Source organism: Engystomops pustulosus, chromosome 2 (genome assembly GCF_040894005.1).
Source record: "Engystomops pustulosus chromosome 2, aEngPut4.maternal, whole genome shotgun sequence".
Taxonomy (NCBI): domain Eukaryota; kingdom Metazoa; phylum Chordata; class Amphibia; order Anura; family Leptodactylidae; genus Engystomops; species Engystomops pustulosus.
The window spans coordinates 156,356,463-156,370,971 of NC_092412.1; the positions used below are offsets into that span (position 1 = coordinate 156,356,463).

Sequence of the window (14,509 nt, forward strand, 5' to 3'; positions counted from 1 at the left end):
ATAATTTCACAATTGCTCTTTTGAGGCATATAGGAAGATAAAGCGGTGAGGGACATATAGAAAAAATTGTCCTTTTCAGGGCAGTTTAAAAAAAAGTGATAGTGTGATAACCTTACTGCATCGTCAACAATTAGAGAAATGTAGTTTTTAAATAGCTACAATTTATTAAATTCATAAATTCCTAAATTGCATTGTTTTTTTTTAAATAGTAGTACCATTGTTTGCCAAATCAGTACATTCCTAAATAGTGTTTGTGTTCACCACATCCATATTTTCCTAAATAGCAGTATCTCTGGGATAAGCTATGCCCGTCCTCTCACTGCCCAGATACAAGGACCATCTTTCTTCGTTCATACCCTCCATCAACGCTCTAATTAAACCCATGCTGTAGATACACCTGTGAGTGGCATCTCCCAGACACCGGCAGCATAACTATGCATCTCACCTCACAGCGACCTGCTAGTGGAGCAAAGAGCTGCAGAAGACCATACAGGCTACTGCCCCACAGACAGGTAAGTAATTGCTACTACTGGGGGAATCCCTGCTGTGGTTACTGGCTGCTGGGGGCATTGCTGCTGTGGCTTCCGGCTGCTTGGGTTATTCATGCTGTGGCTATTCCCGGCCAGGGGCATTTGTGCTATGGCTACTCGTTGCCGGGGACATCTTTGCTTTGACTATGATAATGATTCATAACAGTAGCAAAATTACAGTTATAAAGTAGCAGCAAAATAATTTTATGGTGAGGGGCCCCAACAACATGAGGAACCGTATAAAAGGGTTGAAGAACTGGTCTGGAACAACCGCTATCGTAGAGGTCTAGTAGTAAATGATCTGGTAATTGGTTTCTTAATGTGGAAAATCATTTATTGAAACATCTTTCCACTATAATGCCTCTCGTATTTCTATACTGATATGGTGAAAGGTGAAATTGAACAACTACCATCTAGTAAGGTTGACCTCAGTAGTGTACAAGAAAGTGAAAGTGAAAGTATTTTAAGAAATAAACTGCAACTTTCTTAATGCTGGGCTTCATTTTGGTCTCTTTTTCGGAGGCTCTCCTCTTTTTATGCTGTGTGTAATATGTTTGCAATTGTCTTCATTGTCTACTACATTATATTCCGTGTTACTTGCTGCATCCTGACTTTTCCCATTTAATAAAATTAGTTTATCAAAAGAAAAAAAAGAAAAAATTAACTGTAAAAGTATTAGGCTGATAAATTTAACAGGTTTTGCATAATCACATGATACTGTACCTCTTTTTTTTTTATCAACTCTTTATTTTTGTATTTTTTCAATAGAAACAAAAATATACATCGAAATGCAGAAAAAGTACATAGAAGAACCGAGGGGAGTACAGGATTCCACAGTAGCAAAACATAGTAAACAAGAAAGAAAAGAACAAAAAAAAAAAAAAAAAAAAATCAAGTAACAACCGTCACATATAATAAGTATTTCTTATAGCACAGCATAAATATGATAGCATCCCAAGTAGTGTAATTACTCATTAACATCAGGAAATCAATCTAGCGTTATATGCGTCCCATTGAGTCCAGGTCTTTTCGAATTTATCACAAGTGTGACGAAGCACAGCGGTAATATATTCCATTGATCGGAGATCACGAAGTCGTGCATATAATTCCAACAATGATGGAGGGGCGGACCGTCTCCAATTCAATGATATTAAACACTTTGCTGCCGTAACTATATGTAGGAACAACCTGGCACTCGGACCCCTAAGAGAGCTGGGATATAGATTGAGTATATAGATTTCAGGGTCCAGCGGGACTTGCACATTGAGGATCCCTCCAACAAGGGACCTGACCTCCAGCCAAAAATGAATCAGGGCAGGGCAACTCCAAAAGATATGGAAGAGTGTAGCGTCAGGCCCTCCACACCTCCAGCACAAATTAGGAACTGACGGGTAAAATCTATGTAAGAGCTCAGGGGTGCGGTACCAATTTAGTAAAATTTTTAGTTGGTTCTCCTTATAGAGAGTGCAGATAGACGTTTGTCGTGCTCTCGTCCAGATATTCTGCCACTGGTCAGGGGTAAGATACTGTACCTCTTAACCATCTAGTTTTTAAAATTAAAGATGCAAGTAACGGGGGATAATATATACACATGGGTTGAGGGATAATTAGGCCTGTGACCAGGACAAGGGGGCATCCTCTATACTTAGAGGGGAGGCGATTCTACCATCAACATAGACAAAGGTTCTTTACTGTAAGAGCAGTGAGACTATGGAACTCTCTGCCGCAGGAGGTTGTTATGGCGGACTCTATGTACATGTTCAAGAGAGGCCTGGATAACTTTCTGGACAGAAAAAATTTCACGGGTTATGGGGATTGATGGACATGCATCATTTTCTGGCCTTATATACTATGATACTATGATAAGATGGGCCGGCATCAGCAGTGGGGTACCACAAGGTTCTGTGTTTGGGTCCATTTCTTTGGAAATCCCTTTATAAAGGTGGAATAGAGAATAAAGTATATGCCTCCAGCTTATGCAAACTTGATTATAGAATGAAAAAAAAAAAACTTGTATAAGTTCTCAGCAAAGGCAAGTACTGTATGTGACAGATGAAATGTAATGTTGGCAACAGACTACAACAATTGTATTGCTGTATATACAGAACTGGGAAATACAGAACAAAAGAAAAACTTGCGTATTCTGGCTACAAGCAAGCTAAGCTGCAGTGCTCAAGCTCAGGCTGTTGCCGCAAAAACATGTTAAGGGGCATATAAAGAGTAATTCAAAACCATGTAAAGAAGCCCATTGTAAAAGACCACACCTTGAGTAAGGGATGGAGCTTTAAGTTTTATATGGCAAAAAAAAAGATATAGGGGAGTTAGGGAGGGTTCAAAGATGAGCAAACCAATTATAAAGTGATCTAAATGTATGGATGTAGCTGCAGTCAGTAATAAGATCTAGCATGTATTTATTTAATCTGAAAATTGTGCAGTGGGGGGTTGTTAGAATGGCGTGGGGGGTTGTGAAAACATGACAGAAGTTACACTTAACGTTTTCCGGCACATTGATGTGCCACCAGTCCCCACCAATCTCTCTTATATATATATTGCCAAAGAGGCGCACAGTTGACATCACAAGCAGCAGCGCTGACAGGAGGTGTGGCAACGGACCGCAATGTGGAAAAGTAAAGCTTCTTTCTTGTTTTCACAGCCTCAGACAACCCCTTTAAATTATAATCGTAAATGTGATTTTTTCATTATTCAAGAATGAATGTTGATCGTGAAAAGTCAGTTGGTGTTCTTGTTACAAGATATGGAAGTTGGACTGCAGGTGAAATTTATACCCAGGGGATATTATGATTGCCACCTTTGGAGTTCAGAAAATATTTTCCCCTAACCTAAGAGAGGCTGGATTTGTTGAACAGGTGTCATCTTTAAAGGGAACATGACATCAAGAAGAGGCACAATAAACCTTAAGTAAAAGTAGACAGGGAGAGTACTTGCTGTCTGCTTAGGCCAAGATTTGAAGAGACACAGAGCTGTCAGTCAAAAGAAGGAGGTGTGGTTACTGGCAGCCTGAAGAAAAGTTGACTCTTCTACTTCAGAAGTTGACTCATATTTATTTATTTGCATATTAGAAGAGGAGCTGTAATTAAGGTACATTGCCTCCGTGGCAAATAAGTTTAGGTGATTAGGTATTACTATGTGAGGGGTAAAATTCTGGTGACAAGTCTTCTATAAAAATTACTATATAACTATACTGTAGCCTACCCTCTTCTAACAATAGCACAGTGTTAGGAACGAATAATTAGACTTACCGGTAATTAGGTTTCCATTAGTCCACCATGACGGCCCACCTGGAGGATGCCCCTTGACCTCTATAGTGACAGGAAGAAGAGAGATTAAAAGGCCCCTCCCACAGCCTCCCTCCAGTGTCTACCAAATAACTACACCGGAATGGATGCAACAAGATTTTATTAACATGTTAATATCACACATTCAGATTCTTTGTGGTTTCTTGCATTCTGGCTGAACAATGGAAGGATTATCTTTTGATAATTACTTTAGGAGAGAAATTTGGATCGAGAGAAATGGTGATCCTATCTTCCAGTATTCTAAGATAGGGTTCATTAATAGTAATAGCTAGTAATTCTCCAAGTCTTCTGGCAGTAGGTATAACAACAAGAAACACGGCCTTGAGTGTTAGGAGTTTGATATTGATATCTGTTAAAGTTTCAAAGGGGTCCTTTATGAGGACATTAAGAACCAATGACAGATCCCAAGATGGGACTGCTGTCTGAGTTTGAGGTCTGAGTCAGGAAGAGCCTTTTATAAAACATTTGACCCAACTGTGATCAGCAATGGATGTGTCGAAGAATCAACCGAAGGCTGATACGTGTACTTTCAGAGTACTTGTCCTTAGACCCAGACCAGACCAGATTGTAGGAATTCCAGGGTCTGTAAAATATTTGGTTTATTTTGATTAGGTGGTTTATCTCTACAGAATTAAAAATGTTTCCATATTTTTAGTTAAATTGCAGAGGTTACCTTTTGAGAGAGTCCTTGGATTCTAGGAATGACCCTTCAGGATCCATGCCGTCAATCTTTTGATTGCAGAACTGGCCCTTGATGGAGTAGATCTTCTGTTAGAGGTGGGTAAGCATACGCTAGGTCCATATCCCATTTGTGACTGTATGCGTTTGGTATCCATGCAAATCCAGCATTTGGTAAGCCTCGTTGATTGCTAGCGAAAAGAAATAATAATGAAAAATAATCACTGGATATTTTGGCATGTCGCAAATAGATAACATTGGGGTTCACCCCGTCTTAGAGTTAAGGAACGAAAACTTCCTGATTCATGCGCCATTCACGTGGATCCAGTCACTTCCTGTTTAAGAAATGCGCCGTCTGATTTTCTGATTCATTCAGATGTCAGACAGTATTCGTATGTGACGGTTGTATAGACAGAGGATGTGATGTTAATTCTTGCAAAACTGCTTTGAGTTCTCTGTAGTTCGAAGAACTTCTTTGGGTCTTCTACTCCCAGGCCCCTTGTACTAACTGATCCAGGAATTTGGCTCCCCAGGAACTACTTCCGTCTTTCTGGCGCAAAATCCGATTTTTTTGAAAATGTATCAACCAGACTAAGCTTCTTAAAATGCTACTTGTGATTCTGCCACAATCAAAAAGTCGTCTAAGTCAGAGATTATGATTATATCTTTTTCCCTTAGGAAGGGTACTATTTCTATCATGATTTTAGAAAAAATTCTGGGTGCAGAATACGGTATACATTGGATACAATATCTAATAACCTAGTGTTTAGAGTAACAGAACTCCCATATAAAGCAACGTTCAGTAATCTCCCAAACCCCCCCCCCCCCCCCACTGGGGCGTCACCGTTTTTTCTGGGCCCTTGAGTTGCTAGAGCTGAAGAGGAATCCTCTACCTTTTCCGTCTTTTGGGTTGCTCCAGCGACCTGATTTCCCTTTACCACAAAAGGAATTACGTCGATCTTTCCTATCCCTAGAGGGATTGGTCTTTGAATCCTTTTTTATTTCAAGAAACCTTTTTCCTATCAGCCGCCTTCTCTAGAATAGAGTCCAACTCGGGTCCAAATACAAAATCGCTTGAAATATGGATATTACAAAGACTGGATTTTGAGTGGACGTCTCCCAGCCACTGTTTTAGCCACAAGGATCTTCAAGCCGCATGGACAAGGCTCCTTCTTTTGCCGCGATCCTAAGACATTCAGCAGAGGAATCTGCTAAGAAACCTGTTGCCAAGTATCGGTAATGAATCCAGAAGTAGTTCCTTGGATGTGTCCGCTTTAATATGAGCTTCTAGTTCATTAAGCCAAAAGAAGAGTGTTCTTACAACTGAAGTGGCTGCAATGTTAGACTTTAAACTGATCATAGAGGCCTCTCAGGTCTTTTTTGGAATGCTATCAGTCTTCCTATCCATGGGATCTTTGAGTTGAGCTGTATCTTCAATAAGAGGATCTGTATTTTTTACCACCCTAGACAATTGAACGTCCATTTTGGGAATAGTATCCCAGACTTTAGTTTCATCATTATCAAAGGCTAGTCGGTTATAAAATTCTCTAGTTAACTGAAGTCTTACACAGATTACACCTTCTAACCGCCTTTTTAGATTCTTCTGTGTCTTCCCACTTCTCTTTAGGAAATATGTCCTTAAAGAGAAAGAGGAGGGCTGGATTAAGCCTCAAACATATACGTATGCCAGCACATAATTATATCCCGATAGCTTGATGGAGTACTGAAGCAGGTTCTGCTCATCAGCCATGTTCGATCCTTGAGAGCAGGTCTCTAGACCTCAGATCACTGGGACTAACCTGCTGGGTGTATTTTATAGAATACTGGACCTGGCGGTGTCCCATGCAGTCTCCCAGGAGCAGATTTAGGTCACTTCTGGTTCCGGACTGGAAGTCATCATTCACTGCAAGTTGTCATGCATTCCACTTGCATCGCCTGCATTCCACAGCAGAGACATGCGTTCGATCACCGCGGTGGAGTAAATTGCAGATCGGAAACCAGCTTTAAGGAAGCCAACTATGACCCACAAGTGAGCACCTGTATAGCATCCAAATAACGCTCCCTCAAGAAAAACCAGCGTGGGGGCCAATCGAGGAAGGAGCGTAGTGAACCTGGACCCTAGCCCCGCTGAGGTTCGCTGAAAGCCTATGTCCCACCACCACCACCTGGAAGGTGAGAACCTCTCTCCTCCTGACCAATGTAGGGACAGGAAGAACAGTGGAGGGAGGCTGAAGGAGGGACCTTTTAAATTCTTTTCTTCCTGTCCCTATAAGAGGTCAAGGGGCATCCTACAGGTGGGCTGGCATGGGGGACAAAGTGGAAATACCAACAATAACCTTTATCTAACCTGCTAAAGGTATTGGTATTAAGTAGAGATAAGAGGAGAGCAGGCCAAGGGTGAAAGACATCAAAGAGTAAGCACTAATGAAGCAATAGTAAGAAACTACAGCAGAATTTGCAAGATCACGAAGCCCAGCAGCATCAGTATCTCACTAAACTGATGGTAGAGGTCCTTTAATTACTTGCAAGGGAATAATGAGTTCAGGAATTAAATGTTCTAATTGACTAACACATTGTGTGAGATAAAATATAAACACACATTTGTAAACTTGAGAAAAAATAACTATACAATTTAAGTATGTGGAAGGACAATGTATTCTGGCATATTTTATACATAAGTACAGAAAAAAAAAAGCATCAATGTCATGGAAAATATAAGAGTAAAGCCTCATGCACACGACCGTATGGTATTTTCTGTTCTGTATATACGGCTGTATTCCGGCCTTAAATACGGAATGCATGGCAACGTATTGCACTGTATCCGTACCATATCTGTATAAAATACGTTGGCTGGTAAGCGATGGGTGACTGCCTATTGGCTTGCTGACAGAATGCACCTCCCACTGGTTCTGCACATGTATATGGCAGCATACAATGCACAGCCATATGCAGCACATATTTAACCCGTATTTTATAAATTCACATTGACTTCTTTGGGCCGTACGGAAAGGAAATAGGTTGGAAAATAGGACATGCTGTATATTTTATACAGCTCACTAAGGGTACGGTAGAATACGGCTGTGTACATGGATGGCTATATTGCCATTGGAATCCAGGAGGCTGTATTCCAACCGTAGACACGGCTATTTTTATACGGTCGTGTGCATGGGGCCTAATAGGAATGCATCATGTTTCTCTTCTGTATGGATCCAGGTCAGGTTTTGGCATAATTTTAATGTTCTAGTTATATTACTTTAAGAGGAAGCTCTATTTAAGGATTGGGCACAAGGAAATCCTCAAGGCTACCAATAAAGGAGCAGCAGCTCTGAAACACATTTAGCAGTATTGGGGATCCACATGATCATAATTCCAAACTGCACTATGTTCTTTTATTAATAATTTGGAACAAACATGCCAGAAAAAGTCAAAGGTTTGACTGGAATGAAAATTTATTTTTTGATGCATCCTTACTGAAGTGGCCATTGCCCACCCGTACCTGTATCTATGGACCAATATAACAAGTCACGAAAGACTTTGGAAGCCTGCTATTTTTCATTGCATCTATACCTCCGGCTGAGCAATCATCTGACTGGGACGATGGTTATGAGCTGACCTAATTGAGAAACAGTGGAAGTGTGCCGCATGTAGTGTAGTGCAGCGTAGTGTAGGAAGACTGAGTGCAGGAAGTCAGGATAGCGTGCTAATTCTCAGTAGTGTGAGTACATACAACAAATGTTATGAAACTGGATGTCGCACAAAGTTTGTGATTCCAGTATAAGCAAGAGATTATATACTACAATATTGTCACTCTGTATGTTACTTATAAGGACACTAAATAAGGACATCTTAGGTTGCCATTTTCATATTGAATTGATATTATTTGCTATTTTTGCCTGAAGTCCATTTTAAGTTGAGAGATAGTGCCAGTGTAAAATTTCATTCATTCCAGTTGACACACTTTACACACAGAACACTCGGATACACTCAGTGGTTCATAGCAATACCCTAGGGCAGTGATGGCGAACCTATCACACGCGTGTCAGCACTGACACGCGTAGTCATTTTCGCTGACACACGCCGTTGTCTGCAGGCGGTGATACAGCGCTGCTCCTGTTCTCCCAACCTGCTCTGCGGAGGCCGCACACTGACGTCAGAGCGTGGAGACAGCGCAGCCCCGGCGACCTGTGCTGTGCCTGCGCAGGAACATCTGCACACAAGGAGTAACAGAGGCCCGAGGTGTCGTTGGAGCCTGAGTTCTCTACCGGGCTTGGCTGGGCTGTGATGCTTTGGGAGGGAACTTCTCAAGACACAAATGTCCTTAAAACTAGTTAAATCGCTGCTTTTTTGTAATTTGTTTGGGGGGGGGGGGGGATCTCAATTGAGGAATTGAGCACTGCCAGACCTGTCTCTAACCAAGGGCGTTAGAGGATGTTATTGTGCTTTAGGGGGAGGTGGTCAAATTGTGTCAGTTATACGTTCATTTAGCCTAAAATTTACACATTTCCAAAAGATAAAGAGAAAATCCACCATACAATTTGTTCTGCAATGTCTCCCAAGTGCAGAACCCCCCCACATGTGGCCGTGACTTGTTTTATGGGCCCACAGAAAGGTGCAGAAGGGAAGGAGCGCCCTGCATCTGCCAGGATTTTAGTTTCCTCATTGGCCCGTTTTGTAGGCTATAAAATTTTAGCTTTTTCCTTATTGGGGCCATGTGATTACATTTTTTTTTTGTGCGATGAGATGCTTTTTCCAGTGTTACCATTTTGGGGTTTGTATCTCCTATTTGTTGAAAATGTAGGAACTTCTTTTTAGGGCAGGAGTAGAAAAGCATCAATTCTGTACTGGATTTTTATCTTTTTCTTTTTTGGTGTTCACCGTAAAGCATAATAATCATGTTATCTTTATTTTATGGGTCAATACTAAGCAGGTAAGTTAAATAGTGATACATATTTGTTATTTAAACTCCAAATATCACAAAAATATTTTTTTTTCTAAAGGTGACACACCACCCGAGTTATGCTCGTTTTTTTTGGTGAATTTTGACACGCCAAGCTCAAAAGGTTGCCCATCACTACCCTAGGGCTTATTCTCCTATTTTTTAAATTTGGTATTAAAAAGCAAAATAAACCTAGCTATAATATTTTGATTAATTTAAGACCATGCCAGGTGTAGCCCCTTCAGATACAGTACATTTAACAAAACCTTGTCTAGAAAAAACTTGCTGATGCAATTTGAAATTTTCAACGAGGTATGTACATTAACCCCTTAAGGACGCAGCCATTTTACAGCTTAAGGCTCAGCCCGATTTTTTGGATTCTGACCTGCGTCTCTTTATATGGTTATAACTTTTGAACACTGTTACTTATCAAAACGATTCTGAGATTGTTTTTTCCCCACATGTTGTACTTCATTTTAGTGGTAAATTTTGGCAGATAAGTTTTGCGTTTATTTACAAAAAAAAGAAAATATGATAAATTTTTTGAAAAATTTGCCATTTTCGAAATTCTAAATCATTGCGTTTTCAGGCAGATAGATTTACCACCTAAATAAGTTGCTGAATAACATTTCCCATTTGTCTACTTTACATTTTCATAATTTCTGAAATATCTGGATAATTTATTTTGACGTCACGCGGCTTACAAATAGAATATCGCTTTTCCGGATTTTCAGAATTGACTATTTTGGGGATAAATACAGTTTTGAATGAAATTTTACATCTTTAGCATCAAAACCCCCCTATATAATCTACCCATTTTCAAATCTGCACCCCTCAAGCTATTAGAAACAGCTTTTACGAAGATTGTTAACCCCTTGAGATCTTCATAGTAATTTAATCAAAATGGAGGTGAAATTTAGAATGGTCATATTGTTCCCTTATACGTTCATTTAGCACCAAAATTTACACATTTCCAAAATATAAAAAGAGAAAACCCACCATACAATTTGTTCTGCAATTTCTCCTGAGTACAAAGACCTCCCACATGTGGCCGTTACTTGTTTTATGGGGGCACAGCGAGGCGCAGAAGGGAAGGAGGGCGCTGCAGCTGCCAGGATTTTAGTTTCCTCATTGGCCCCTTTTGAAGGCTATAAAATTTTCGCTTTTTCGTTATTGGGGCCATGTGACGGCATTTTTTTTGCTTTTTCCATTGTTACCATTTTGGGGTTGGTATCACCTATTGTTGAAAATTTAGGAACTTTTTTTGAGGGCAGGAGTAGAAAAGCATCAATTCTGTACTGGATTTTTGACTTTTTTTTTTTTTGGTGTTCACCGTATAGACTAATAGTCATGTTATCTTTATTCTATGGGTTGATACGATTACGGGGATACCAGACATGAATATATTTTCTTACGTTTTACTAAATTTGTCAAACAAAACCCTAATGTGGGGAAAAATCTATAATTTTTGTATTGCCATCTTCCAAGTGGCATAACTTTGTTACGTTTTTGGCTACGGAGCTGGTTGATGGCTTGTTTTTTGCGGGACATGTTGTACTTTGCACCAGTATCATATGGTTTTTTGGTCGCATTTTATATCATTTTTTGTGGGATTGAAAAGGTAAAAATCATAATTTTTGGAGGGTTTATAACAGTTTTTTTTTACGGCGTTTATCGTGGGGGTTCAATAATGATTTACTTTTATTCTACGGGTTGTTACGGACGCGGTGATACTATATATGTGGGGTTTGTGTTATGATTTAGACTTTTTTTTTGAGTTATATGTCTCTTTATATGTTTTGGGGGTTTGGGGCATTTTTAGTGATTTATGACTTTATTTTTTTATTGAATAACTTTTTTTTTTACTTTTTCACTTTTATACCATGGGATATGAACAAGCAATCTTCTGATTGCTTCTTCATGATAATATTCTGCAATACTCATGTATTGCAGAGTATTATCAGTGTCAGCCTATGCACTTGCATAGGCTGGCACTTTGCCAGTAAGATGACGTCACAGACGCCATCTTACTGGCAATTCTTGCTAGTAACTCTGGGGTCCAGATCGGACCCCAGAGTTACTATAGCAACGATCGGCGCCCCCCGAAAACGGTTCGGGGGGGCCGATCTTGGGGGAAAGACCCCCCAGATACTTGTTAGATGCCGCGGTCGCGCTGACCGCGGCATCTAACGGGTTAAGCACCCGCGATCGGAGACAACTCCGATCGCGGGTGTTACACTGGGGTGCCGGCTATTAGTTACAGCCGGCACCCCGTGTTTCCCGATGCCGGTTCGGCTCTGATCCAGAGCCGAGCCGGCATAGGAGCCGTGGCGGATATATCCGCCACTGAGCGCTAAGTCACTGCGCTCCGTGGCGGATATATCCGCCGCGGAGCGTGAAGGGGTTAAGGAAAAACAACTAAACCTAGGAATATAATGGTATTCAACTACATAACAAAAAAAGCTTGCATATGATGTGTTTTGATTCCTCTTTACTATATTATAATAGTATATATAGAACATAATATACAGGCAGTCCCCGGGTTACATACAAGATAGGGTCTGTAGGTTTGTTCTTAAGTTGAGTTTGTATGTAAGTCGGAACTGTATATTTTATCATTGTAATCCCAGACAGACTTTTTTGGTCTCTGTGACAATTGGATTTTAAAAATGTTGGGTTGTCATAATAATCAATATTAACAATAAAGCTTCATTACAGACACATTTGATAACTGTTTCAGCTGATTATTGTAGCCTGGGACTAAAGTACAGTAAATTACCAATATCTGGAGGTCCGTTTGTAACTATGGGTCGTATGTAAGTCGAGTGTTCTTAAGTAGGGGACCGCCTGTAATATAATATTCTCCATAAAACCGTAGCTATATGAAAGGTTTCTGGTAAATAAATCCCTGGTAGACCAGACCATTGTATTTTTGCTTTGAACTAATATGTCATAGTTTAGTTTACAAGATATATATACAAAACAATATTTTATTCTAGAAACTGTGCTTCTACCAACAGAATAAACTGCAATATCAGACAACAGTGCCAGCCCAGGAACAACATGCAGAAAGTACAAGTCAAGTGTTTGTATGTACAAGTATTTGTGGATTGGTAACACATGCCAATGTCTAGTAAAAGATACACCATAAAGCATAGAAAACATGACTATTTTAATAATATATTTAATATAATGCATTCCAGTTTCTTTAAAATAATCATTGTTTTAGTTAAGTGGGGAAAAATGTTTGAAGCAATCTATTAATATAAACACTGGCTTTGTATTTTCTTGATTATATAAGTGCAGCAGCTTGATATTATTTTATGTTATAAATAAATTAATCATAATGAAAATGTTTTGTGACATGGTAACACCCAGTTGTACCCAATGACTGTATTATTCAAAATATTCTTTCATGAAAGATACTTTTAGACAAAGTTAATTCAGTAAAAAAATGAGGCACTGATAGATCAAGATTATACACAATAATGTGGCTAAAATTACCATCTCAAAGAACTGCCAAGTAGTGTAGCAATAAACGTCACAAACAAAGAACATAGCCAGACAGTATTGGCTGCCATCGTAGGCAATATCTAGTCACTTTCTTCACTCTCTCTGCCGTCATTGTTACTTTTAGAATTCTTTTTCTCTTGATACATGTTACCAGCAACAACATGCTGTGCCAGAGGACTCTTTCCAAGACTGCCATAAAGATGTTCATGTTCGTTTTTCCATTTCTGAAAAGCAGCAGAGTTTAGGTTTGGATTTTCCAAGACTTGGTTCAATGACTGCAACTCCAAAATCTTTGCCTGTAGGAAAGAGAAAAATAATTGAATTTAAGGGGTTCTCCGCAATAAAAAAAAAAAAAAAGTCTACAGATCACAGGAAATTAGGCCACAGTTTGGGGGAAAAAATTGCACAGTACTAGTAAGCGATAAAGTAATAGTAAGTGATGAGATAACAAGAGACACCAGTTTTGTTCCCCAACACTTCTTCTACATCACTCTAGTCCTACAGCTGGAGGTTATTTTTAACTTCAGCATGGACCGTTCTAAAAACATCAGGTCAATATACTTCCAGTCACTGGAACATGAATGCTGAATAGCTGAGGCCAGTGACCTACTGTAATGGTGACTTGGTGAATTTGAGAATGTCAAACCTGCACCCATTTACAGCAACAGCAGTACCAAAGACCAGTGTGTGGAGTAAAAAGCAGCATGTGAGAAAACTGGCATGTTTGGTTTATTTCATTTCATTGTCAAATTTCTATTTATTGAGCAACCCATTCAAAAGGTTTTTTTGGGCCTGGTCAAGCAATGCATTGTAAAATGTGACCCATCAAATGTTGTGTATTCCCCACTCACCTTCAGTGTGCTTTGGAGAACACGTAAAGCGTGTGCTTTATGATTTATGTCTGGATTTTTGTTGCGGTTTTTAAAGGATTTCCTATATTCATCCCGTGTCATTGCAGTCTTTTTACCAATGAGGGAAACACCTCCTTGTTTCAGGCAAGTCATCATCATTTCTAGATCATCAACTGTAAAAATAATACAGAAACCAGGTCACACAGGTCCAAACCATGTAAAACATGTAAAGGAAAAGTGTAGTCAATACGGGTTATATAAATAAAGTGGACTTTACTTGATTTTGGCAAAGGTCCTCCTTCTGCCCCTTCTTCACAAGTATGTGCTAACATTTCTTCAGATATGTTTTTTATAGGTGATGAGGCATCAACAGATTTTGGGGACCCTTCAAGAGCCCCTGTCTCTTCACAAGCAAGTGGAGGCTTTGATCCAGGAATATTGCTAGAAGGTGACTCTACCAAGGTATTTTTTATCTAAACATGGTTGGGGAAAAAGCATAATTTACAAAATTGTGGGTTGATATTATTTATAATATATATTTTTAGAATAAAACACTTACCACATTTGTTTTGGTTTGTTCATCATCTTCAGCTTCTGTCTCACTGTAACAGTCTAGGGAAGGAGGTACGGATTATTATATAGGCCGATAAATACTTTTACTGAACTCAGAAAAACACAATATTA

At 39.5% G+C, this 14,509-nt stretch overlaps 1 protein-coding gene across 3 annotated transcripts in view; it reads right to left on the reverse strand.

The window, feature by feature from the left end:
- Positions 1-12,613: 12,613 nt before the first annotated feature.
- Positions 12,614-14,509, reverse strand: part of CNKSR1 (connector enhancer of kinase suppressor of Ras 1) — a 44,350-nt gene continuing 42,454 nt past the window's right edge. For all 3 annotated transcript variants that reach the window (XM_072137073.1, XM_072137071.1, XM_072137072.1), the window contains 4 exons: positions 14,385-14,437; positions 14,103-14,298; positions 13,826-13,998; positions 12,614-13,270 (listed from right to left, as the gene is read on the reverse strand). In XM_072137073.1, the coding sequence (XP_071993174.1) occupies positions 13,055-13,270; positions 13,826-13,998; positions 14,103-14,298; positions 14,385-14,437 (638 nt within the window). In that variant the 3' untranslated portion in view covers positions 12,614-13,054. The remainder of the gene's footprint in view (positions 13,271-13,825; positions 13,999-14,102; positions 14,299-14,384; positions 14,438-14,509) is intronic.